Source organism: Bacillus rossius, chromosome 2, assembly GCF_032445375.1.
Source record: "Bacillus rossius redtenbacheri isolate Brsri chromosome 2, Brsri_v3, whole genome shotgun sequence".
Lineage (NCBI taxonomy): Eukaryota > Metazoa > Arthropoda > Insecta > Phasmatodea > Bacillidae > Bacillus > Bacillus rossius.
This window is the reverse complement of record NC_086331.1, coordinates 12,599,412-12,626,642: the sequence shown is the minus strand read 5'-3', so window position 1 is coordinate 12,626,642 and position 27,231 is coordinate 12,599,412. Positions and strand designations below refer to the sequence as shown.

General features: G+C 39.1%; 1 protein-coding gene across 3 annotated transcripts in view; it reads left to right on the top strand.

Annotated features, from left to right (window-relative positions):
* LOC134529106 (calcium uptake protein 1 homolog, mitochondrial) overlaps positions 1-26,847 on the top strand; it is a 65,536-nt gene extending 38,689 nt beyond the window's left edge. For all 3 annotated transcript variants that reach the window (XM_063362841.1, XM_063362843.1, XM_063362842.1), the window contains exons 8-12: positions 1,754-1,870; positions 3,866-3,990; positions 10,024-10,151; positions 14,369-14,458; positions 26,579-26,847. In XM_063362841.1, the coding sequence (XP_063218911.1) occupies positions 1,754-1,870; positions 3,866-3,990; positions 10,024-10,151; positions 14,369-14,458; positions 26,579-26,733 (615 nt within the window). In that variant the 3' untranslated portion in view covers positions 26,734-26,847. The remainder of the gene's footprint in view (positions 1-1,753; positions 1,871-3,865; positions 3,991-10,023; positions 10,152-14,368; positions 14,459-26,578) is intronic.
* Positions 26,848-27,231: the final 384 nt, after the last annotated feature.

The following is a 27,231-nucleotide window of genomic DNA, read 5'->3' as shown; positions in this document are numbered from 1 at the left end:
GTCACAAATGTCACTGCTTCCTGAATCACTAGAATATTTAGGAATAGGCCAGACAACACGGGGCGATCGTGGACCGCGCAGTATCACAGGACGTGCCCAGAGCGCGTCTCACCAGAGACAGGCTGTGAGCTACCGTGCCCAAAGAATGAGTGGTGTTGTTAAGGGGGTTTGCTGCTAATACAGCATCTGGGCATAAGGTATGTGAGCCAGTGGCCTCTCTGGACCAAATGGCCTGTAGAAAAATCAAATTTAAAAAAAACTGCTCTAGTTAAAATTAAATTAATAATGAAAAGTAAAGTAGGCTGTTGAGAAAACTTTTTTGAAAACCTTGAATTTTATATTTATATATATATATATATATATATATATATATATATATATAAATTCTGCTTAAACAATTATTAATTATTGGTGCAACATCATGTCTTGAAAATGTCTGGTGCCAAGACTTCGTGCCTGCTAATACACCAAGTTGCATCTATGTAAGCATTCAGACTACAAATATCAACCCAACAATAGAAACCTACATTATGTGCAACATAAGTCTGAATGCTGTAAACTTGTCTGATGCACTAAAGCTGCAGAACATATTTACTGTGTGTGCATCAGGAAATATTTCAATTAAATTAATGAGCAAACCTTTATTTTCAAGGGTTCATTTCAAAAGTGTATAGAACCATAGTCAATGCATTATAGCTGGTCTACGTTTCATGAATGTTGAATCCATCCTCCATGTCACACAGTACACCATCTGGACAACCAACACTTTTGCTCTGCCAGATGGCTGTGAGATGGCTGCAACCACCACATTTTCCGATTCATGGGTTTAATTTTTTCTTTAATGTTGTATTGGAACATTTAAATTGTTTTTATTTAACCTGCAAACTTACCCGTATTCTTATTCTACCCTACCACGATATGCAAGGAACTAAATAAACTCTAGTTGTATGATCAAGGGCGTCGCCAGGGGGGTAAGGGGGCAGTTGCCCCCCCCCCCTTATGGCCCTAGAGATTCAAAAAAATGTAGCCAAATGCAAAAAAAAATACATACTTTTCCCAAAACTAGCGCCCCCCCCCCCCCCCCCCCCCCCCCCCCCCCCCCACCAGGACATCGGCTGGGGACGCCCTTGAGTATGATAAATGCAATGCTTGTTTCCAGCTAGTATACACAGGGAGTTATATAGCATTAGCAATATTCTGCAGACTTGAGTTTGAATTATGTTGGTCCAGGGTTGCTTACATCACTAAGTATGATTCATTTTGCTGAGCATGTTCATTTTACGAATTACAACAACTCTTGTACAAACAACAACAGTATTTGCCAGAGTTTTATGGGAATAACTAAAGGCCATTAGTGTAGTTATTTCATTATGTTAGTTTTGCACGCTTCCGGTTTCATGCCACAAGTGACGTTGTTGGGTCTGCACTGCATACTTCAATTCATTGAAGGCTGGCCTTCATATAAATAACCTTACATCACTTAATATACAAAAAATATTTGAATATTTAAAAAATATATATATTAACATTTAATATTACTAAAAAAAATTGTTAATTTTAGTTTAGCGTATGGTTTTTATCTTCAAGATTTAGAATCAAGAAGTTTTGTGAATGTTTATATATATATATATATATATATATATATATATATATATATATATATATATATATATATATATATATAAACAGTTTGAAAAGATTTAAATATGTTGGCTTTTTGAAAATTGAATATAATCCATATGTAATTTTCCAGGGAGTGAACTCTGCTCTAACTACGTATTTTTTTGGACCTCAAATGAACCAGAAGTTAACCATTGAAAAGTTTCTGGAATTTCAACATCAATTGCAAAGAGAAATATTAAGTTTGGAGGTAAGAATCAGTATTATTTTTTGGGCTATGCTACATTCATAATTTCAACTGAAAACATATACAGTCTGCCATTTTATAGCTTTGCATGATGCTTACCTATAAATGTGTTTTTCTGAGAGTTTTTCAAAGAAGATTGTAAGTAGGTATTGCACGCATGTCCATCCATGAGTATAGGTAATGTCTATTCACATTTAGTTGGCCATGTTAAGAAAAGCTACACGATAGGGCATCATTTGGCAAATTGCTTGTATCCATAAGAATTAAAATGTAGGTTTTCTTCTGTAAAATCATTATAAAATGCTTTATCATTACATCATTTGCATTTTTTTTTTTTTCAGAGCACTTATATAACTGACTGTGGCTGCAAAAATTATATTTCTCAGTCTGAAATAAATAGTATATATTTAAAAATATTTATAATTAAAATTAACTATAAAAATTTTTCTGATCCTGTTAAATCACACTTGAGAGTCTTCAAAAGCATGGTAAATATTTTTAAAATATTTTTCTGAAAGGAAAAGGGCATATCTGCTTAAAATATCACCTGAAAAATTTCCATTTTGATTGCACTTAGATTAACCATAAACATTTGTGAAGGTTTTTTAATCATTTACCTTTTTTAAATAATTTGGTGCTTAAATTTTTATATGGATCTAAGATGAATGACATACTCAAAGGTAATATTTTGTAAATAAACACATGCACTTTACTTAAGCACTAAACTAGATCATTTGTAATATTTCGATATGCAAGACATCAAAATATTTTCTATCTTTAATGCATTTTAATGATAATGTACAATAACTTTTTTTTAAAGATTCTATGTTTCACTTTTTTAAATTACAATTTACAATTTTTAATAAAATTTCATATTTAGTCAGATGAGTCAATATTTTGTCGGTAACAACAAATTGCAAGACTATGTTACTATGTGCCTTGGGATCAGAAAACATCATGGGAATTTTTTAGGTAGTGAAAGAATTTGGTTTATCATTTTTTTTCATAGAGGTAACCCTAAAAGTATAGTGATAGCAGAGACATATTTTTAATTGTACCGGTTCCACGTAGGGAAAGGTGGGGTAATTGCACATTAAAGAGCCCTCAACAGATAATGATTGGTTGGAAGTAAACAGTTATATCTGACAGTTGGGAATCTTAGTTTGCACCACTAATAATTCAAGATCTTAGAAATTTAGTCTTATGGATGTAATTACAATGTAATTATGATCCTGCAAATCGCGGTCTTACCTCACTACTCTGTTTAATTCTACCTCATTTTTTATATATTTATATTGAATATAAAGAAGGCATATTTTTAATTAAAACAGTGTAGGTCTTATGATATAACTTACATTTTCATTTAGAAGGATACACTAGGAAAATGAATTAAATTAATATACAACGTTTGGTTGGTCCATAGCCACCCATTATGGTATAATAGGGAAATTAACAAAAGTCACATATATAGTCTTTAGCAGATTCATAGTCACTGCATTATGAATGGGGAATAAACAGTATGGCGGAACCATAATTCATTCTTTTTTTCCAAATTTGTTGCACATTACGCACATATTGAAATCATCAACAAACTGTACTGGGTCAATATCATCATCCTTATTGTCATCACACAATTAATTTTTTTTCATCTGTCTCTTTGAAGATGATGATGATTCCAACATAACATTTCTTCTGCGTGTCTTCATGGTCTACATTCCCAATTGTTTGCTGGATGACTTCCTCTTGTTCCTCTCAGTGGACCTACTTTTAACCAATTTCTTCTTACTGAGTTCTTCAAAGTAGGTCAAAAATGTTTGCGAAACGATTAAGTAAAGATATATGGTCTCTATGCTTCTATGTAGTTTCAGCAATAAATAGTATATGTGTTTCAATGCTATATATGATTTATAGTTGGTATGTTTGAATTATATTGTTATTGATAAAATTATTGGAATCAACAGAATATTATTATTACTATCCAGTATTTCTTGTGTTTAGTTTCAGCGAAAAGGTCCAGATGAGAATGGAAATATTTCAGAAGCCGATTTCACGGAATTGCTTCTTGCTTATGCAGGCTACCCACAGAAGAAAAAGGCACGAATGTTGAAAAGAGTGAAGAAAATGTATGGCAATCTAATTAATTTTTTTAAATATATTTCTTAGTCATGTAATTTTATTTGGTAAAAACATATTTGTTATTTATGATTGAGTATAACCCAAGGACTAACTTATCAATATACATGATATTTTACAAAAATTGACAGACACAATTTTTTTTTATGAAAATATATTGAATCTTCTCATAAAACAACACATGATAAACCAAAAAATTACTTTATTGAGAAGTATATCTTATTAGGAACTATATGTGAATTGAATTTTAAATAATTAACCCTAAATAGCAAAAAAATAAAAAATTGTCCAGAAGGGTTACCATGAAACAGTCTACTTTTTTGGTTCAGAAACCTTTTTCCTTGTAGTATAATCTAAAAGGCATTTAATTTTTGAACAAAAGTTATGAATAGGTTTGCCTATTTCACCAAAGACTTCACGAACCTAGTGGTGGATCTGTAGCAAGTAAATGTTGCTACAAGGAAGGTGTGTGTGTTAGTTAATTTTCATTTTTGCTCTAAATTTTAATTAGTTGGTGCAATTTATCAAAGTGTTAAGTTTATATTTTTACATCTTGTAAGGTATTCTGAGGAATAATTTATAATTTTTTATATTTTCAGATGTTGAATCGTATTTATATGTCACTGTTAGTAACCTCTGGAGCTTTATTCAAAATTTTATAACAATAAATTGAGCTAATCTTATCCTTAAATTAAGTTTTAGGGGTTCTTGTGAGTTTTTTAATTGAAATTTTTTGTTATAGGTGAGCCATCTATTTTTTTAAACTAATTATTTAAAATACACCAATCTCTCCTCTCGCATAGCATGTCTACAGATTGTGTGAATTCATTTAGCGCAATGTTAATTTTACTGCCCCAGTCTTGAATAATAGCACATCTGTAAATTTCAGTTAGCGAGAAATCTCCGCAGGCAAAAAAAAAGTTGGTCATGACGCCACAAAGTCTGTTTCAACTAACTTCTGTAAACAACAGATGTGCCGTGGCATACAGTTAGACATACAAGGGGGGAAGAGATGTGCGCACTCGTCTGACTACGCTATCGGCTGTTGTACAAACATCAGCTATGGCAAATTAAGTTGCGGCTATGGAGTGTAAAGGACCAAATGTTTTTATGTCCGCGCGTATGCCGCCATGCCATACCGTTACCTGGCCACAGACCGGGCCGTGAACTCAGTGTAGCCAGTGGCAGGGAATTCACACAAACAAAATGCAATGTCTGCCCTTTCATCAACCGGTACTGTATGTGCGTAATTTACCTGCAGTTGGAATCATAGTGAAATCATGGCTTCCAAGTGAGAGCATAATGCATCGTGTTCAAGTATTTGAGATAAAACTAGAAGTATTACGGTGACATCGTCCGGGCCTGCGGCCCCTTTGAGCCCGATATGCCACCGCCCAACCACCGTCTCAGTTCAAACCTCCCGCGCGTGCGTGTGTGCGTGTGTTTCTAGCCCGGCAAGAGGGCGCTTAGCTGCAGTGCGCCGCACCCCTAAATATGTTAATTAATATTGTAATCCTTTTTCTTTCCGCCCCCAAACAGTGTAACGATGGCTATGCATGTATGTGTTTTTAATTAATAACTTCATGATCGTTTGTTATTTTTATAAGTCCAAGCACAAATAAGGACGCTCCCTAGCGGGCGACGGAGGAACTAGCAGGAAACTAATTTGAACCCTGTTTTATGTTTATAAGCAATTATTACAGACGGTCTGGACATGGAAGTAATCTAATAATTATTGTAAAAGGATTTATGTATTTTATAATAGTAACCCGGGGCACGTTTTGCAAAGTGTAACGGTAATTGTGTTCGGCGCGAAGGGGCGCCATGTTGCCACCTGCAAGCGATGAGCTCACCCCAGTCTTTTCTCTCCCGCCGGCCAAGGGCGGTCGTGTCACTGCCTTGAGGCGACCACGTGCGTGGTTCGCCTCCTCACCTAAGCTGATTCGTGCCTCGGGCGTTTTACAGTTTTATCAGTGGAGGATCGTGTAAGGACGTGTACCATGAGTAGAATAAAAGCCAATTAACTGTGTTACGTGTTTTGTGTTCAGGGGGCCACGTGGGTCCCTAACCTGGTCAGCGGCGTGTGGGACGCCCTGAGAGCCCACTGCGGGAATTAGAAGCGTGCCCGACGCTGAGAGCGGGCTTAGGTAGGGACAGGAGCTGCGTATAACATCTGGAGGGCTAATATCTCGCCGCACACGGGCCACGTAACGCCCTGAGTAGAGTCTTTCAGCTGGGTCCACGTGCCCACTCACGTGGTGGCGCCCATTAATTTCCACCGATAATTTCACCACAACACCGGTACGCCCTCAACGGGGAGGCATATAAAGATAAATGGTGTAACATATTTATCGTTGAGTGTTATTCTACGCATTTATATTATGTAAAGTATATTTTTCTACACAATTTTGGAGCACAAAATAAATTACCCTTGCTATTTATGGAAACTATTTCGAAAAACGTGAACATTTTTAGGAGCACATCTTTTGTGCTAAGTGAGGGATTGGTGTAGCTTGACAAAAAAATAAAGCACAGTAATTCTTCAAATTTAGATGTCCCAGAAAACTAAAATCAACCAAGAAGTTTTAATTCAATAATAATGAGCCAGGAGAGAGTTCACTATTGTAGTTAATTAAGAGTGTTGCTCGGCCATTGATGTCTGTAGTGAAAGGGTAATTGGCTTAAGAACCAATAGATTCAAAGGATAAAGCTGCAGGTATGCAACAAGACAGCGTATAGTATTTATATCCCCATTTATTAAACATTCTTTTACGCAAGTGATATTAACTTCTAACCAAGACTGATGCTGTACTTGCTCAATGCTTAACTCCATAGCCAACCTACAACCTAAACAAAAAATAATTTCTGTTATCATAACATTCTCATTACTTACCAAATAACTTCCACTGCACCAGGTCACCATATTACATAATTTCATGTACACTCTATGAAATGCTTGCCAATGAAATTTACTACGGACAGCATAAGAAGAAACTAATTTCTCGGAAATGTTCACTTGCAGTTACTTTATTACTGTCCTAACTCAAGAGAATTTCTGCCTAATCTTACTGTTATTGAAACATAATTTATTTGAGCTATCCCCCGTAATGTGGGCAGAAATCAAGCATACAAACTTAATTGTGAAAGTTAACTTGCGAATAAACTCCCCTCCTATAGAGTCTGCAGTCGGAATTGAAGACTGTACTCTCCTGAACTAGTCTTCTCGCTTCTCACGGGCAGCTCACGTCCCATGGTGGGTGGGCGAGTTCCACTCACTAGTGATCTGGTTGAGGCATACTCTGCCCGCTCGCTTGGTGGAATGTAGACTCGGCAGCGAATGCCCAACTCACCCGTAGTCTAGTTTCAGGGATGCTCCGTTAGATGTAAGTCCCCACTTGTCCCCTGTGCACTCATCGGCACTCCATTATGCATGGATCTGACTGGTAGCTGGTTCTCAGAGCTGGTACTTGTTCTCCATTCAGGATACAGCTGAGGCGATTCCTACCTTGCTCCATGCTGTCCTGGGCACTTGTTACCGACTAAGTCCAGTAGAGCTGCCTCACGACTGCTAGTTTGTAGTGTGTGTGTGTGTGTGTGTCTCTCTCTGGACTTACTTTTATGTATACTCAGTGCCGGGACTGGTGTCACACTTGTTTGTCTGCTGTGCAGTCTAGGCTCCGACGCTCTGAACAAATAATCTGGGGGAAAAAAACAGACATTACAGCGACTCACATGCAAAATGCAGGGATGTTATTAAACACAACGATGACAGCACAAACGAACATAGTAGGCTTTCCAAGGCGAAACGGTTGCGGCATTTCGGGAACCGAGATCTGTTCCTGTCACCAGGTACAAACAGACTGTGCGCTTTCATACTGTAAGAATCGTTGGAGAACATGTTAAATTATTGTCATTCCCCAGTTGGATGACACAAACTCACGTGGTAATGCCTGGAGTTTATGAACATAAATTGGCCGAGTTCTGTCACCCCAAGTCATGTAACAGTGTGGAAGTCAGCAACCAGAATGATTCTGTGGTGTTTCACTATTGCCTTCCACAGTAAAGTGAAATGCCAACATAAATTGCAGTTCTGCACCTGGGATGAAAATTTTTAATAAGTAAAATCTGTGATCCAGCCTAGAATCTAACCGGGGGTTTAGGCAACTAACCACAGCTAAACTGCTTGATAACTAACCCTTATTGAAATAAGAAAAAATGTGATATTTGTGAACCATCAAATTATTTTAGCATTAAAAATTATATGACAGTTTATACTCTGATCGCACTGGTTTTCAATATTTTAATTAAATTGTGGTATTTAGATGGTCCCAAGTTTTAAAATTTAATGAGACGTGAGATAGTGTTAAGTAACAAACATTAATTAATTCAACAGCCAGGCTTGAGGCAATTATAGTTTGTAGCAAATTTTGGAATATAAAACTGACTTGAGTCAAAACTGTCTAAATAATGGAGCTCTGCACTGCGCTTCCCCCCCCCCCCCCCCCCCCCACACACACACACACACACACAAACACAGAGAGAGAGAGAGAGAGAGAGAGATATGCGCACGCATCAGTATCTATGGTGTTTCTCCAATCTTGCAGCTAGACATCAACAATGGCAGGCACTGTTGTACGCATGCTTATCTTTTAATAAAGTACCAGAATATACGGCACCAATAAGGAACTTATAGCGGCAGGAAGAGCTGTACTACATCTGTAAGGCTGTTTGTAATTTAAAAATATTCAGCCCAATTTTCCCTTTTAATTTTTTCTGCAAACCATAATTTTTTTTTTCCTTTATACTTGTAACAGTTTTTGTTTTATTTTCATTATGAAGTTCACAGAACTTTTTGTATTTTTTTGACAGCTCTTAAACTCTTCCTATTTTCATGTTATTTTTTATGAAGTTTATTATGGGTTTCAAATATTCACTGTATCTTAAAATAGACGATAACTTAAATTATTTTAAAACTGTGTATTTAAGGGCCTCAATAAATGTTGTAGTTATTGAAAATATATTTATATATTTTCAACTAAAATTTCATATTAATTATTTATTATGCATTTGTGACTAGTAACCTACCTACACAAGAGTAAAATACAGTTTTAATTTCATGAAAAATTAAACATCTTGCACTGGCAATATTTTTGTTTTTTCTGAAACAGTATTGGTAGGTATTTATCTGTAATATTATAACTGAGTCAAAAACCAAATTAACTCAACATTACTCATAAGAAATACTTGAGGAATGATAAATGGAGAAAAATCACAATTTTACATGGATGTGTATGTGTATTTAAAACTGTGTACATGTAAAACTGTATGTATATGTATAACTGTAAATATGTAAATGACATGTTCCATAGCCTTATGGTTTCTACCAAAAGAAGGCTCAACGGAATACAAATAAATAAAAAATAAAAAAATGCCCATTTGCGACATTATGAAGGCTATATGTAATTCCTTGAGGGGCTTATGGGTAGTGACTAGTAAACGTAGCAGCCTGAGCGCAAGTTAAGGATTAAAAGAATATATTTGAAACATAACTAACATGAAGGTGCAAAGAAATTGAGTTCATCTCATGTTTAGGTCTGCAGGTTGACTGGATTTGGTAATAAACTCATGGGCTAGTTTGTAGTACTTTCATTCTGAGCTCTTGTGTTGATTGTGATAATTTCTCTCCACTTTATTATTTTAGCTCAAGTTAACATTTGTATAGTAGGATGCTGCATTTGTTATTTGTGTTCTGTGGACATTCGTTCTCTACCTAAGGGTGTTGCAAGGTCATTTAGCTGTAACCAGCCTAAATAAAGTATGTTTTGTTGGTCTGTTAGCATTTAAACTACAACACAGTTTACTATCACCCATAAGCTTCAAACTCATTAACCATTGGCAAGATGGTTCATCTAGTGAATCTATAAAGAAATGTATTTTCTTTCTGACTGTATCGTTCAAGTACCAGCATGTAAGCATTTGGTACTTTGCATTTATAGTTTAATTTTATTTTTATTTATTTTCAGGTTTAAGGAAAATTCACTTGGAATAAGTCGTGATGATTACCTGAAATTTTTCCACTTTTTGAATAATATAAATGATGTGGACACTGCCCTTACATTTTATCACATTGCCGGTGCTTCCATTGATCAAGGTAATTGTTTTTGTGTCTCTCATATGTATTGCAATGCTAATTTCAGTGAATGTAACTATGAGTCAGATTTTTTATTGTGTTTACAATTAAGTGTTCTGATATTTTTAATTATATTTATAAATGCTAATTGTGATTTTTAAAACTGGAAATTACTGACCAATTAAATGAATTTTTTTTCACTGCTTTTATCATAATGTTTTGTCATTTTAGATATTATTTAATCGAACACTGAAATTTTTAATCAAATTTCAAAAAATAAATTTTTGAATTCGTTGCCTTGGAGTACCTAATTGATGCCACCACTTGAGAGGGCATGATATCCCATCTGAGGCAAGGCTCTAGGAAGGTCCTTAGTCCCGCCTGCCTCGTCCTGACTACGTCCTTGCTACGGTAGTGAGCTGGGGTTATTGAGACTTTGACCTTGTATGTATAGATGCCACCACTTGAGAGGGCATGAGATCCCATCTGAGGCAAGGCTCTAGGAAGGTGCCATAGCTCCGCCTGCTACTCCCAATATAATTTCTTATGGTTAATTTAATTTGGAGATGTAATTATTCTTAAAAACTTACCTTGCCCTTTTTTCACACCTTTTTGTTTGAATTTCAGAGATTTAAAAATTTGTTATTAGAATTTTTATGTATTTATTATTGTTACCCAATATAATTTACTACCCTTAATTAAATTCTGAGATATAAATATTTATCCTAAAATGATACTCACCCCTTTTTCACCCCTTAAGGGTTGAATTTCGCAAAATATAATATTGTAGTTTTTAGTTTTGGCTCTTTATCTTTAAGAGGAGAAATATTAGAGTCAATATTTGTAACATAACAAATAACTACCTACTATTAAAATAGACATTTTAATTATCTTCTTGATGCCACTGGATTTAAAGTACCTTCATTAAATTTGTGTCAACAACTTCTATTATGTACACTAACCAAGAATTATGATATTTTATACAGAAACAGCACATATTTCTACAAGTATGAAAGTAGTTTTGTTTATCAGTTAATAAAATATTTTTTTTTGAAATTACTATCCATTATTTAAATTTAAAATTATAACAGTGTCAAATAAATTTTTATGTTTTTTATTATGTTGTGTAATCTATGTTATCTAGTACGTATTGTCAAGTTATCATGTCCTTGGTATTGTTTATGTTGACGTTAATTGCTATATGTCTAGTTGGTAATTTTAGCATATAAATTGACTTCGACCGGGGCTACGCCCCCCCCTAAGCCCGATGTGCCTCACGCCGTCGACACCCCTCTCCTCCCATCATACCCTCTATTTCAAAACTCCCGCCCTGTGTGTGTGTGTGTGTGTGCGTGTGAGGCTGCCGACAAGAGGCGGGAGTAAAGTCTGTGCCACGACCCCTTTTATTTTATTATTCAATTTTTAGGTTTACCTAACTGTCTTTTCTTTAAATAATATTCCCTAAGTGTTTATGTTTTAAGTGCTAGTTGTAAGGACGGCGCAGCGCCCCACACGGCAGGCAATGGAACTACCCGCAACTAGTTTGAACCATAATCATAATTAAAATAATCAATACTCAACTTAAATAATTAAGGAAACTTTCTTATAATTTTATTATAGAATTTTTAGTGTAATTGTTTTAGTTAAATATGTATTAATAAATAACAGGAGAGACTAACGGTAAATCCAGCGCTTTTCTGGCCGCCATGCTGCCCTGGCCTCTTCAGTCGCTTCCGTTCGTCACCCGGGGTAGGATGCTTGATGAGCACCGCGCAACTTCACATTTTTCTTAATCAACTGATCTTTTAACATCCGCCGGACTTTTTATCATTCTTAAACTTTTTTTGTATCTGCGAGGCCTACTCCGGGTGGCAGACTCGTTTTAATAAATATTTAAGTTCAATTCGAACATTTAATCACGAACCGCGTCCTAAACTAACGAGACCAGGCCACGAGGTGACCTGGTCAGCCTGTAAACTTATTCCCTCCTGCCGTTGGCATTATTAACAGTTTCATAGTGTATGTAGGTGTAGCGCGATTGGAGACGTGTTGTAACGTTGCTGAAATAAAAGGAGTATGTCGAACGTGTGATTTTTAGTGGAGTGACCACGTGTCCCTGCTCCTGAACCTCGAGGCGTGTGGGACGCCTGAAGAGCCCACTGTAACGATATCGCGTGCTAAGGGAACCGGGCCTAGCCCTACACGGGTCACGTCACGCCCTGAAGGGAGTCTCCGCCGGGTCCACGTGCCCACATCACGTGGTGGCGCCCACTCCGACATTTAATTTGTTCGTTCCCTTACCTCCCTAGTACGACAATGTAAATGTTTTTTTTTTCCCCCTCTTGTGTTTTGTTTCATGTATAAGTGTTTTTACATTGTGTCTACCATTTAAGGTTACCAGCTGTTGGTGGGTATGTAACAAATCATAAGTAAATTAAAAACCCTAACGAATACATAAAAAAAACCAAACACACTAAAAAAAAAACCTGGCAACACACGTACACAGCTACTACCAACGCCCAGAGTTTTGGCTAACTGTTGGAAAATACTTGCACATAAATGCACATGCCCACACACGCACATGCACATGTGCATGTGCATGCAAGCACACACTCGCACACTTTGCTGTACCAGAGATGTGACAAGGCGCTTCATGCTAGAGAGCGTGCGGACAGTGTTACTACGCCTCCTTAGCGGTGAAATTTTGGAATAGGGTATGGAAAAGTATGAAGTTTAAAAATGTTGATTTTTCATACCCCATATTTTAATGTCTTTTTGATTGGCTTGAGATAATTTTCTGTTATAAAACCGAACTACTCTAGTTTTGCTTCATTGACATAAAATTCCCCAAAAAAATATAAGAAGCATAGTACGTAAATTACTATGTTTTTCATGCAGAGTTTCTTTCCTCCCACTTGAGTTGATTCTGAGTTATGGATTTTTCTCATAAAACCAACCCCAAAGGGTGAAATTTCGTATGATAATAAAAGGAGTTGGTAATTTTTGTTTGTTTTACCTAAAATCTTACTTCTCCATTGATAAGGTTTAGATATTTTTTTAACTATAAAACCAAACACAACTATTTTTCCTCCTCCTCAGCAGTCAAATTTTTAATAACAAAAAAATTGTACACACACTAATCAATTATTTATGTATGTTTTCATGATTGAACACTTTCCTTTCCCTTTTAGTCGATTTGGTGATATGAATTTTTCTTTCTAAAACAAATTTTACCCCCGATACAACCCTTACAGAAATAAAATTTTGGAAACTGGTGTGAATAAGGCTAGTTGTAATATGTTAATTATTCATATGCGATATCTTAATTTCAACTCAATTTGCTTAGGATATTATTTTTTTTTAATAAAACAATATACTTACTTTTTGTTCCTAATTTGGTAGAATTTCGGAAATAAATAAATAAATAAATATAAGTTGGTGGATTTTATGTATATTATTTATGGAGGATAATTTAACTCCAGCTTTTTATTGATACAGCTTTTTATTGATAACCAAACTTTTTGATCAAATTTTGGGGAAAACATTGTTTTTCGGGGAGGGGGGGGGGGGGGCATTTTACCTTTTTCATACCCTTTTTCTGACGTCTCACTTTATTTGCTTTGAAGATGCAATTTTTAATTATAATATCAAATTTACGGCCGTACAGTCCCCACCATGCCTTTCCTGCAGCACAGTGCATTGCTAGCTCTGTCTCTCTCTCTCTCTCTCTCTCTCTCTCTCTCTCTCTCTCTCTCTCTCTCTCTCTCTCTCTCTCTCTCTCTCTCTCTCTCTCTCTCTCTCTTCCCCCCTTTCCCCTCCCTCTCCCCTACCCTTAACTAGACAGCGGGCGGCTGACCAGGCTACAGCCAGCCAGACCAAATGCTTGCCTGGACCACGTGATGCTTAAAAACGACAGCCTGCTCTTGAGTCGTCTCAAGCCTAAACTGATTCTATAGTAAAGAAATATCTAAGGAAACCAAAAAAACAGTTTACCTCAAAAACAAATGCAATTCAATGATATCTATTACTCTTTGTATACCATTTCAATGTTTAGAGAATATGTTCTTTTAAATATGGCTTAAGGTTTAAAGTCAGTAAACCATTTGTTTTAACTTTTTTATTATTCTCAAATAGGGATTGCAAATTTTATAGGTATATGTTGTGGAAATTTATAAGTGTGTTAAGTTTATTGGAAAAGTTTAATTAGTAGTGTCCTATTGTGTTTCTGTTGGTTGCAGCTACGTTGAAACATGTGGCGAAGACTGTGGCCCATGTTGATCTGAGTGACCATGTCATCAGTGTAGTTTTCACCATTTTTGATGAAAACTGTAAGTGTTATAGCTATTAAGTCAGTAAAATAAATGTTTGTGTTATGTTCATATTATTTCAGCTTTTCTAAAATTGTTTTAAACGTAAAATTATTTTTAAGACATTTGTATGATTAGTTATTAGCATTAATTAGTAGCAGCTTATCATCTCCTCGTGAGATCTGGTTAAGTACCAATTATTCCCAACAGTCATGTACACGGTTGAACCAATTACTTCAATGTGAGGAAGAAGCTACAAAATAAAAACCAATTCATTTTACATTTCTTAGTACTTTCAGAAAAGTTGCAAGTAATTATTTCCTTTTAATTTATTCAGTGCAGAACGTTTTACTGTCCCATTATGTTTCAGAGTTAACAATGCAAATAAAAATGATGCCAACCCATGCCACTGCCAAGGATCATGCATTACGCGATGATAGCCTACCTGCTTCTTCACCTTTCCTCTTAAACGTAATATTAAATAATCTCTTTTCTCCCTTCTTTGTTATGAGCTTGCAGTACTGTTCTTGGCCACTATATTGTATTTCCATTTACTCCAGCAACACATAATGGCTGATCATGATAACCATTTTCCTTGTTAAACTTCCATCCTGCAAAAGGTATTATAAATGTACAAACCTCAGAGAAAAAAATGTAGACACTAGGATAGCCATGACATAATTTTCTCTCAAAGCTCTACCGATGGTGGAACCTGTCCCAGACGTCTAGTCTACAGTTTCCACAAATGAGACTGGCGTAACTTCTAACCTGAACTTGCTTTGATTACAAGTGATTGAAGTTAGGAAAGATGTTAACTACAGTTGTTTTTGTCGTGTTGAGGGGGGGGGGGGGGAGTGATTGGGGTTGTATATCCCCCCTCCCCATATCTGAAACCTTAAACAATCAAACATTCTTACCAACAAAAGAATATCAATTGAAAGCAAACAGCAGGCAAACTGGTGTAGCAGCGTTGCAAATGAGTGCTTTGTGTTGTGTAGCAGTGTATGTTCTGCTTTCATAGTTTATTTATATCCAGTGATCAGTATTTGAGTTGACAGTGACTATGAAGAAGTTATAAAACTATTTTAGTCAAGTTAATAAAAAAACAAAAAAAAACTACTGACATGGAGGAAAGGGATAAACAACAACATACTGAACTTAAGGAAGTCTCATCTCACAACTGGTGCCCCTAGGCCTCAAATGGGTGTATGTAAAAAAACTTCTTGATTTTTAACGTAAGGTTTAAATTGATAATGGTGAAAATGTTGTGATAGATCTAGGCCAGGCAGGCCCAAGCCAACAATATTATTCTGCCTTCCCATTCTCAGACCAGGAAGAATATAAATTCTAACAGATACGTGATTATGTAGTGAAAGGTAACACTTTTCTACCAAGTGAGAGTAATTTGAAATTGCAAAGAAGCTGGTTGTTTGAATTTTGTTGGTTGGCATACTTTCAGACAAGAAAATTGCTTTTTGCTAATTCTGTGCAGTTTTTGCAGCAGATTAATAACAAGGTAAAAGGATGCATATTGAGTTAGGTTCCTTGTTTAAGAACGCTCTTTTAAGAGGAAAAAAGCCAAGGCTGAGTTAAGATATCATGAGGCAAGGGAATACACAAAAAGGCTCGCACTGTGGCTCAAAATTTTTTTCTTTGTGCATGAAAATAAAACAGATAACATCCAGTTACAACTAAGCAAGCCTGTCAACAATAAATTAGCCAAAAACAGGAAAAAACTAACTCCCATAGTAAAAAAAAAAATGTATGCGTGGAGTCCACGCATGACAGAAGTGAGACTTCTTGCTGATTATATTATTAGGTATAGGGAACATAATTCTCTTTGACTGAGGTCACATTTAAAAAAAAAAATATCTGCAAGTATGCGAGCACTAAATTACGCTATTGTGCAATTAGGATGCAGCGTGGGGGTATCCAGTTAAGCATACCACCAGGGTGCATCCATGCGCCACCAAACACTCCTACTGATTATCCTACTCATGCAAGCGAAGTGTATGGGGGCACAAGAAAATCGTGTGTGGGGTCTTTGCTAGAAAAGACAGTTAAGCAGAAAGTGATAAATCATAAATACAAATAAAGAACATGAGTCGCACTCAACAACGTTATAATTTCGCAAACTTAACACATATACATACACTGTCAACGGATTCGATGCCAGCTAGAGGCATGTGCGTAGCAAATACAAATTAGCATACATTTAATGAAGTTTATTCCCTTCACAATGATTTTCACTCCTTATGTCTTTACTGAGTCCTTACTTATGGAAAAAACTAGGGTGAACCTTGTGCCCAATGTACTCTGATTCAACAAACAAACTACAACTGCGTATCTCTTACAATCGTACGAAACAACAAGCAACAAATTAATATTCTTTCTCTCTCTCCGTTACAAGTTGAATTTCCTAGGCATGCCCTGGATCATGCAGTATAAAACAGTCGCCTCTGACAATGGGGATAGACATTTTCTCAATTTCTGTGCGAAATTATTACTCAGTTACCACACACTATAAGAGAGGAGAGAAACCAATATTCAAGTATACGTGCGTACGCATTACGTTACGGCCCGGAGGCGAGCGAAGACCAAAATCATAGTGAACATTATGTCATTACACACGTGATTCACAAGACGTACGTTGCTGTTAACAACTTTAGGAACTGACTCAATATACATACAGACTATACGAGCGGTCCAAACACATGTAGGGGCAAGGAATTATGTACTACATAATAAACCAACACCTAATATAACGTTAATTGTGCACTCCTCGAAAAAAAAACATATTAAATATCTATTACTCATAGAGAGCGTAGTCCCGCGGACAGAAATGCAAGCCCAAGAGAGAAGCGAGGGATCGGTTACATGGTTTGTTACAGCTACAATTTTCAGTGGGTCTCGTCATGATGACATTCACTGCCAAGGCCAGGTAAGCGTAATACAGAGAAGTGCTCAAACAACATATGCTAGATCACGGGGGGTATGCCTTAACCAAATGGCTCCGGTCGGGGGTACAGCTGGGAGGAAAAGAAAGAGGGCAAAATCGAGGCAAAACGATGCGTAAAATTACGTCATACGGAGCTGAAAGCTCTTATGAAAAAAAAAATACAAAGGCGGCATCGGGCACTTAACGTGCTTACTTCTAAACCAAAAGCAATCAAAGCGTGGTCTGGATGCCGTTGAAATAAGTTAAGAGTCCACTGTCGACAATGCAAGTCGCGCAGCAACTAAAATCAAAACCACATGCAGGAGGGAGTAAGCAAATGCTTCCAGCAGAAAGAAGAAACAAAGAAAATATTACACAGAAAATAAATTAAGTGAAGGTCAAAGTCAAAAGGGATGGCTACCTGAAAATCAAGGCTGGCAAGCATATTTAATATTTACGTTACTCGCACGGCCATCGTGTGCACACACTAACTCCGTCTCCTGAAGAATTTTACCTAGACGAGCTGCCCCTCGACCGGGCCAGAGACGACCTGCTTCCACCAAGAGAGACCCACGAAATAGACAATTAAAAGTTATACGCGCTCATTTATACTATTCGCTAGATGGCGTTGCAGTCGCTACAATTGAGGAGAGGCTAGGGGGAAAGAAAGGGAAGGGGAAATTGGCACCTTGAGGCGGAGAGGGGTTAAGAGGGGAGAAGGAAAGGAAGGCTGCGGCACGGAGATGACGTCACAGAAGCGCGGCGGGCGCTTCAACCCCCACCCCTTACGAAGTCTTCTGCCCTGTGAGCCCGAGCTTAAAGTCGTGTTGAAGTTCAGTGTTTGTGACATGAGCCAACTTCTTGTATCTTGCGAACGCCTTGATTCAGACGATGTAGAAATGACTTGAAACTAGCCGGATCGTGCCGCTGGAGGGGGCAGCAACGTGTTCGTTTCAGCGGTGCGACGGGTGGCAGCTCCAACAGGGGACCGCGATCTCCTTGGTGCTGCACAAGTAGAATACAGGCGACTCGCGTCCGACGTGTCGCTGACAGGTCCCCCTCCATTTTTTCTGAAGTGAAAGAGAGAAACGATAAGCGCCGTATCAGGTGACCTATTCTGGCGGTACAAGGTTGCAAGGGGTTCAGGCAGCGCTCGGCGCTTTTCCTCGTCTCAGCCACTCAGCGCTAAGTGGCGGACATCGGAACTCTGCAGCATCCTTCCCGCAGACGTCTTCTGGCGGGCCGAGAATACCTCTAGAGCTGAACCGCGGCGGCGGTGGCGTCCGAACAGCGGAGAGTCTGTCACCAGATCTCCACGCCGTCCAACAGTCTCCTCACCCCGCAGCAGTCAAGGGCTGGCGGCGTAGGGGGCGGAGGGGCAGCGGCAAAGCAGAGACGTAGCAGGCTTCTCGTAGAGTTGTCCGCGCACAGCCCAAGGGAGGGGTAGAAAGGAGGCGCGCGCGCTTGAAGGAAACTGTAATCATCAACTGAACTGCGACTGAACACTGTATCCTGTTACTAACAATTCTACAATCTAATTAGAAAACATACCTAAAGAAGTAACACACACACCAAAAAAAAAAAAAAAAAAAAAAAAAACTTAAGTATCTTAAGGTTTCCACTAGCCGCCAAAACGTTGCATTAAATCACTGAATGAAACGCTTTAGCTGTGTTACGTGTGCCTTACGCCACTTACGTTTATTGCTCATTAGCTGTAACTGAACAGTGTTAGTTGCTAAAAACTTAGTAATCAAAAACGGCCCGTCATAGGGCGGCAAAAGTTTGACGTTTAGGCTAGCCGCTAATGAGGGCAAAACGTAAGAGCGGCAGAGCACAACGTCGCCAACAGCGAATGAATGGGCTGCCCTTTTTGCATCATAATTTCGTGCCACGTTTTCCCTAGCCTTAGCTAAATTCTTAGTAACGTCTTCCAAGACACGATCTAACTCTACACTTGACAAACTAGAGTCGACAGGTGGCAACCCCCACTGGTTGAGCAAGGGTAAGGTAAGTTCCCTCCCCAGGAAAGGCACGGAGGGGGGATGCCCTGTAGAACTGTGATGAGCTGCATTCAAACCAATATTTAAAAGTTCAAGATCGGCGTCCCAGAGAGTCTGGTCGGCGCGGTAGAACGAAGTGAAAATTCCCTTGAGAACCTTGTTGGTTCTCTCACTCATATTTCCCTGTGGAAAATACGGTGAACTGTACACCGGCTTTACAGAAAATTCAAACAAGAAATTTTTGTATAAGTTCGACTGAAAGTATTTAGCGTTGTCTGATACTACAATACACGGCGGGCCTAAGATTTTAAACACCTGTTCCTTAAGAACTTTTACTATGGACGACGCCTTCATGTTTTTAAGGGGGGTTAAAACAACAAATTTAGTAAAAATATCTAGAATTACTAATAAGCATACGTTGCCCTTTTTTGATCGCGTCAGCGGTCCGAAAATATCAATATGCAGAACCTGCCAAGGGGCGACGGGAGCGTCGGCACAGTAAAGCCCTACTTTAGCATTGTGTGGGGGCTTTGATAGCTGACAGTCAATACAGGCGCGTACAAAATCGCGCACGTCTTGACGCATTTCTGGCCAGAAAAAATGTTGGGCAATTTTACGATACGTTTTATCTATTCCCATGTGCCCACCCACAAGTGAGGCATGGAAATATGTGATAATCATACCCTTAAGTTTTTCAGGAACGACAACTTTCTGAGCTCGTCCTGACGGGCCAGCATACACTAACAACCCATCCTTCTCGGCAAAGGGTAAGGCCATTCCACATTGCAAATCGTTCCGGATTCGAATACATGCAGGATCATCCTGCTGGCAGGCTTTCAGGTTTATGAAGGATTCGGGGAAGATTTTGCACACCGAAATAAACTCAACCGCATCCGGGGGGGAAGGGTTATCAATTTCAAAATCATCCGGGTTGAACATTCTAGATAAACTGTCGGCCACAACGTTCTCCGCACCTCTTAGGTGATGGATTACAAATCGGAATTTTGACAACCGCAGTATCCAACGCCCAAGCTTCCCGAGCTGCGAGGGATGATTGCACAGCCAACTTAAGGCCTGGTTGTCTGTATACAGGTCGAACTCTCTACAATCCAAGTAACACTCGAATTTTTCGAGTCCGAAAAGGCACGCAAGGGCCTCCTTCTCATAGGTGCCCAAGCGGCGCTCTGACTCTGAGAGGGTTCGACTTGCGAAAGCAATTGGTCTCAATTTTCCGTTCTCCATGTGTCCGAGGACGGCTCCAAGGGCTACTGAGGAAGCATCAACCTGCAGGGCAAAACGTTTATTGAAGTCGGGGAGAATTAACACGGGGGCGGAACACAAACATTTTCTTAGAGATTGAAAGGCCGTTTCCTGTTCCTCACCCCAAACAAAAGCAGCGTTTTTCTTTCGCAACCGATTCAACGGCGCGCAAATCGTGGCAAAATCTGGGATAAAACGCGCATAATACCCCAGCATGCCGAGAAATTTTTGAATTCCCTTCAAAGTCTTTGGACGCGGAAAAGTAGCCACGGGGGCGACCTTATCCGGATCCATGTGAAGTTTCCCTTCTGAAATTACATAGCCTAAAAATTTTACTGAGTCTTGTGCCAAGGAAATTTTATGTGGATTAACAGTAAGATGCGCGTTTCTCAGACGTGCCAAGACTTGCTTAAGGTGATCAAGATGTTCTGAAAGTGAATTACTATATACAATTATGTCGTCGATATAGTTAAAAACAAATTTGTATTTAAGGTCGCTTAGCACATGGTCCAGAACACGGCTCATGGCTTCGCTCCCGAAACTTACACCCATCGGAATTCTGTTGAATTCGTAGTGGCCAAAAGGGGTTGAAAAGGCAGTGTATTTTCTACAGGCGGGATCAAGCAAGCATTGATGGTAACTGTCGTTGAGGTCGATGATGGAAAATATTTTGGCTTTACCCAAGTGTTGTAAGGCGCTCTCTACCGTCGGTATTGGCCAAACTGGATGAATTACCTTCTTGTTGAGAGGTTTAAAGTTATGCACAAGGCGCCACTCAGAGCCCCCCTTCTTAGCAACCAAAAAAGTAGGGGTGCAAAACTCGGATGTCGAAGGGGTAACGACGCCGGCAGCGAGTAATCTGTCGATAATGGCGCGCATGGCCTGCAGCTTAGGGGGAGAAACCTTCAAATATTTGGCAAAAACGGGCACTTCGTCGGTAACATGAAAACGAAAAGGCAAGATGTCACATCTGCCGATCTTACGTGTTATCACGTCAGGAAACTCCCGCACGAGAGCGGCGATGGCTTGATCGCGCATCGCGTTATCGGAATCATTGCAACTCATAACTATGGGTTCGCGGACCTCATGACGCAAACGAATTTTTACAGCAGGAGCGAAATCAAATTGCAATTCATGGTTGGCGGGACTGAGTCGACAGCGTGATTTGCCCAAAAAATCTAAGCCAAGGATTAGATTCGGCAAAATCCCGGGGACAACGACAAACGGCCAACTCCAGGAAAATCCATGGATTTTAAAATGAATTATAATAGATTTACATGTGCGTATGCCTTGCCCGTTAGCGACAACGATATTCCTTACAGAATCATCCGATACAACTCGTTGTGAAAGTTGAGGGTACAACTGCACTAATGTGATGAAACATTTTTCACTAATAACAGACCGGGTAGCACCGGTATCGACTAAGGCTGGAAATAAATGTTTCTGAATTTTAATTGGGAGGAAATGTAAATGAGTGGGTTCAGAGGATTTTTTGAGTAGCCGACGGATACGACCTCTTTTCCGTCCCGTCCAGATTAGTTTTCCGCACGAGGCTGTCTCTCAGTTCCCGTGCAGTCGCTCCTATAATGTCCCACTGCCTTACACCGAAAACATCTACGTTGATTTATTTCCACCCGCGGAACAGTACACTCATACGTGACGTGTCCAAAGGCGCTACAATTGGCACACCTGCCGGCTCCGCGGCGGGTGTCCAAGGTCACTAGCTGCCGTGACTGGGTCAAGGTCGCGGACCGCGAGCCCACGGGCGCGGTTACCTCAGGCGGTAAACTTATGGCCGCGCGAGCTGCGGCCCGCGCCTCGGGCCCAGGCGTGAAATGGGCAGAACGCTCGCCGCGAGGCAGGCTGTCAAACACACGAGGCGTGGAGGTGTCTGCCACGTCACGGAGTTTCGGGCTACGGGGAGTGAGAACGGGGGGGGCGGACTGCGACGTAAAAATACGTCCGTCAAAACGAGAGTCACTTTTCACCGAGCTGGGGCGCTTTGCCGGGAACTCAGCTTGATACTTAGCAAGAGAAACAAGGCGACTTTCCACTTCGCCCGCCCAAGTCCGTAGGCTTGCGAGCGAGGTGGGAGGAGCGAGCATCGAGCAGTTCTGCCACACCACGGGGGCCAAATTACCCAAAATAAGTTGGACAAACTCCTCTTCCGGGGTACCCAGCTCTAAGGCTCCCGCGTACGCGGTAACCGACGTGACATATTCCATAATGGTTTCATCTGGGTTTTGGAAGCGCCACACTAGCTCCCTCTTACAGGCATCTAGAACCCTAGGCGGACACACTGAACATACCAGTGATTTTTTAAACTTATCAAAGCTCGTACCCTGAGCAATGGCCTCATTTAACAGAGGTACATGGATGTCCGTAACTTTACTTAAGAGTGCTTTCAGAAAAGCCTCAAGTGGAACTAAATTTAATTTATGCAGGCTCTCAGCCTTAATCACAAAATCTAAGATCTGCCTGGGATCACTTCCACCCAGGAACGGGATGGTTTTAAGGGCGGCAAAAAAAAGTTTTACGTTAAATGAGGACGAGGAAGGACTCACATCAGCTGGGGGCTGCCTGGTCGTGACTTCAGATGCGGCTCCTGCGGATTTACGCAGGTAGTCAACCAAACGCGCCCTCATCTCGGCGACGGTATCGGTGTCCGCCAAGGGCAGACCATTTTCCTCGAGATGCAGCGCCAAATCGGTCTTGTGCAACTGGTAAACCCAGCTCACGGAGACGGCCATGGTGCACCGAAACAAACAATACAAACGGATTTATCACTATAATCTGCCTAAACAAGCAGAGTAGCGCAGGTTTGCAGCGTGGGGGTATCCAGTTAAGCATACCACCAGGGTGCATCCATGCGCCACCAAACACTCCTACTGATTATCCTACTCATGCAAGCGAAGTGTATGGGGGCACAAGAAAATCGTGTGTGGGGTCTTTGCTAGAAAAGACAGTTAAGCAGAAAGTGATAAATCATAAATACAAATAAAGAACATGAGTCGCACTCAACAACGTTATAATTTCGCAAACTTAACACATATACATACACTGTCAACGGATTCGATGCCAGCTAGAGGCATGTGCGTAGCAAATACAAATTAGCATACATTTAATGAAGTTTATTCCCTTCACAATGATTTTCACTCCTTATGTCTTTACTGAGTCCTTACTTATGGAAAAAACTAGGGTGAACCTTGTGCCCAATGTACTCTGATTCAACAAACAAACTACAACTGCGTATCTCTTACAATCGTACGAAACAACAAGCAACAAATTAATATTCTTTCTCTCTCTCCGTTACAAGTTGAATTTCCTAGGCATGCCCTGGATCATGCAGTATAAAACAGTCGCCTCTGACAATGGGGATAGACATTTTCTCAATTTCTGTGCGAAATTATTACTCAGTTACCACACACTATAAGAGAGGAGAGAAACCAATATTCAAGTATACGTGCGTACGCATTACGTTACGGCCCGGAGGCGAGCGAAGACCAAAATCATAGTGAACATTATGTCATTACACACGTGATTCACAAGACGTACGTTGCTGTTAACAACTTTAGGAACTGACTCAATATACATACAGACTATACGAGCGGTCCAAACACATGTAGGGGCAAGGAATTATGTACTACATAATAAACCAACACCTAATATAACGTTAATTGTGCACTCCTCGAAAAAAAAACATATTAAATATCTATTACTCATAGAGAGCGTAGTCCCGCGGACAGAAATGCAAGCCCAAGAGAGAAGCGAGGGATCGGTTACATGGTTTGTTACAGCTACAATTTTCAGTGGGTCTCGTCATGATGACATTCACTGCCAAGGCCAGGTAAGCGTAATACAGAGAAGTGCTCAAACAACATATGCTAGATCACGGGGGGTATGCCTTAACCAAATGGCTCCGGTCGGGGGTACAGCTGGGAGGAAAAGAAAGAGGGCAAAATCGAGGCAAAACGATGCGTAAAATTACGTCATACGGAGCTGAAAGCTCTTATGAAAAAAAAAATACAAAGGCGGCATCGGGCACTTAACGTGCTTACTTCTAAACCAAAAGCAATCAAAGCGTGGTCTGGATGCCGTTGAAATAAGTTAAGAGTCCACTGTCGACAATGCAAGTCGCGCAGCAACTAAAATCAAAACCACATGCAGGAGGGAGTAAGCAAATGCTTCCAGCAGAAAGAAGAAACAAAGAAAATATTACACAGAAAATAAATTAAGTGAAGGTCAAAGTCAAAAGGGATGGCTACCTGAAAATCAAGGCTGGCAAGCATATTTAATATTTACGTTACTCGCACGGCCATCGTGTGCACACACTAACTCCGTCTCCTGAAGAATTTTACCTAGACGAGCTGCCCCTCGACCGGGCCAGAGACGACCTGCTTCCACCAAGAGAGACCCACGAAATAGACAATTAAAAGTTATACGCGCTCATTTATACTATTCGCTAGATGGCGTTGCAGTCGCTACAATTGAGGAGAGGCTAGGGGGAAAGAAAGGGAAGGGGAAATTGGCACCTTGAGGCGGAGAGGGGTTAAGAGGGGAGAAGGAAAGGAAGGCTGCGGCACGGAGATGACGTCACAGAAGCGCGGCGGGCGCTTCAAGGAAAGTGTGAAAGTATGCGATGTGAAAGTATGCAAGTGTGCAGCATCATTTCTACCTCTCCCCGGCCATCGTCTCTACCGGTTCCCCCACCATGTATATAACTATTCCCTTTCTCTACCGGATACCCCACCACGTAACTATTCCCCTCGTGCGATCAGAATTTTCATAACGCTCGAAAATTGTAGCCCCCTTAGCAGAGACGTTTCACTTCAAAAACTGTATTATTCTGTGAGAAATAGGGCCTTCCACCGAGAGCATATGAGAGAATAGATTTTTGATAGAAGCAAGTTAATGTAAAATTTAAACACTACTACATTTTAGGGTTAAAGCAGGAGATGAAACTCTTGAAGCACATCTTGAAATGTAAATTCTCCCTACCTTAACACTCATACACAGAATGAATTTGTTGGAACTTGTGTTAGTATATCGTCATATGAGACGGACATGTTTGTGCTTGCTGGGTTCAGAAGTTTCGTTAACTGTAATATTGGCAAGTATTTTTTGTAATTAACTGTGCACATTAAAAGTTGTCATTGTGAATAAATAATTATTTAAATTGCAGCATACAACATTCATATTTTCCCCGATATTAAAATAATTAATTTTGAGTTGGAAATGTTCCACCTATGTTAGTTGATTTTTTTTGTAAAATAGTTTGTAGATTACATTTTCATCCTCATGAGGGTTTTATGTTTAGCTATAAAAAAAACTTTAAATGTCATTTTGCAATTTGAAATCCAAATATTTACCCAGGGAGGACTCCGAGCTTTGTTAGATTTGTGTTCCTCAGTAATGAAGCTAAATACTTTATGATGTAGATTACTTAATTTTAAATTCTCCTCCCTCTCTCTCTCTTTTTCTCTCTCTCTTTCTCTCTTTCTTTCTCTTTCTCACTTTCTCTCACTTTCTCTCTTTCTCTTTCTCACTTTCTCTCTTTCTCTCTCTCTTTCTCTCTCTCTTTCTCTCTCTTTCTCTCTCTTCCCCCCACTTCCTCCCTTTCTCATCAGCACCTCTCTGAAAAGAACTTTTATGTACACCTCTAGTATACCATGTTGTCAACTGTCATGAATTACAGTATCCAGTGCAAACACATTTTACATGTGTGTTCTTACTGATGACTGTAATTTATTTATACATAACAAATTTACATTTATTATTTGTAATTAAGTATTTGTTTTTTTTATGATCTTGTATTTATATCTTACCTATAATTTATACTATTTTTACCATTAAGAGATAATTACAAAATGAAATAATATAATTATAAATGTTATTAAAAAAATCAATTCTGTCGTTAATTCACTGATATTGTTATGTTTGCAGTGGACGGTCAGCTGAGCAACCGTGAGTTTGTTGCAGTAATGAAAAATCGTTTGCTGCGTGGTTTGGAGAAACCTAAAGATACAGGCTTTGTGAAACTCATCCAGTCAGTTATAAAATGTGCCAAAGAAACCAAACCAACATTGCTGGACATTTAAAACAACAATGTTTTCAGTCATAATTTATGAATATTTATCTATGATATTTGCTGTAAATATACTTAATTTATATAATGTTTAGGAATAATGTTTTTATTGAATAAATGTTACCAAAAAAATGTGTTTTACGCTGATTATTATCTTACAATTTTAGAGCTCATTTGTTACAAATTATTCAATCAATGAGGACAACTATGACAGTATAAATGTTCTTTGAAATTGAGGCATATAAAACAGTTTTCTTATCTATTTGTAAAATAACACCACTAACTACATCACAGCACTCATGAGATACTGAAATGTATGTGATTAATTTCTTTGTTTTCCAACTTAATTAGTTTTAAAACACCTTACAAAGATTTTTTTTTACATACCAACATTAAAAAATTTGTTTTGCACCCATCATTATTTTCTGTTTAAAATTATATTTTGTGGCCTGAAGAGCTAACTGTTTCAAGTTTACTGAATATTTTTTGTATGGCAGGGAATGCTGACCAA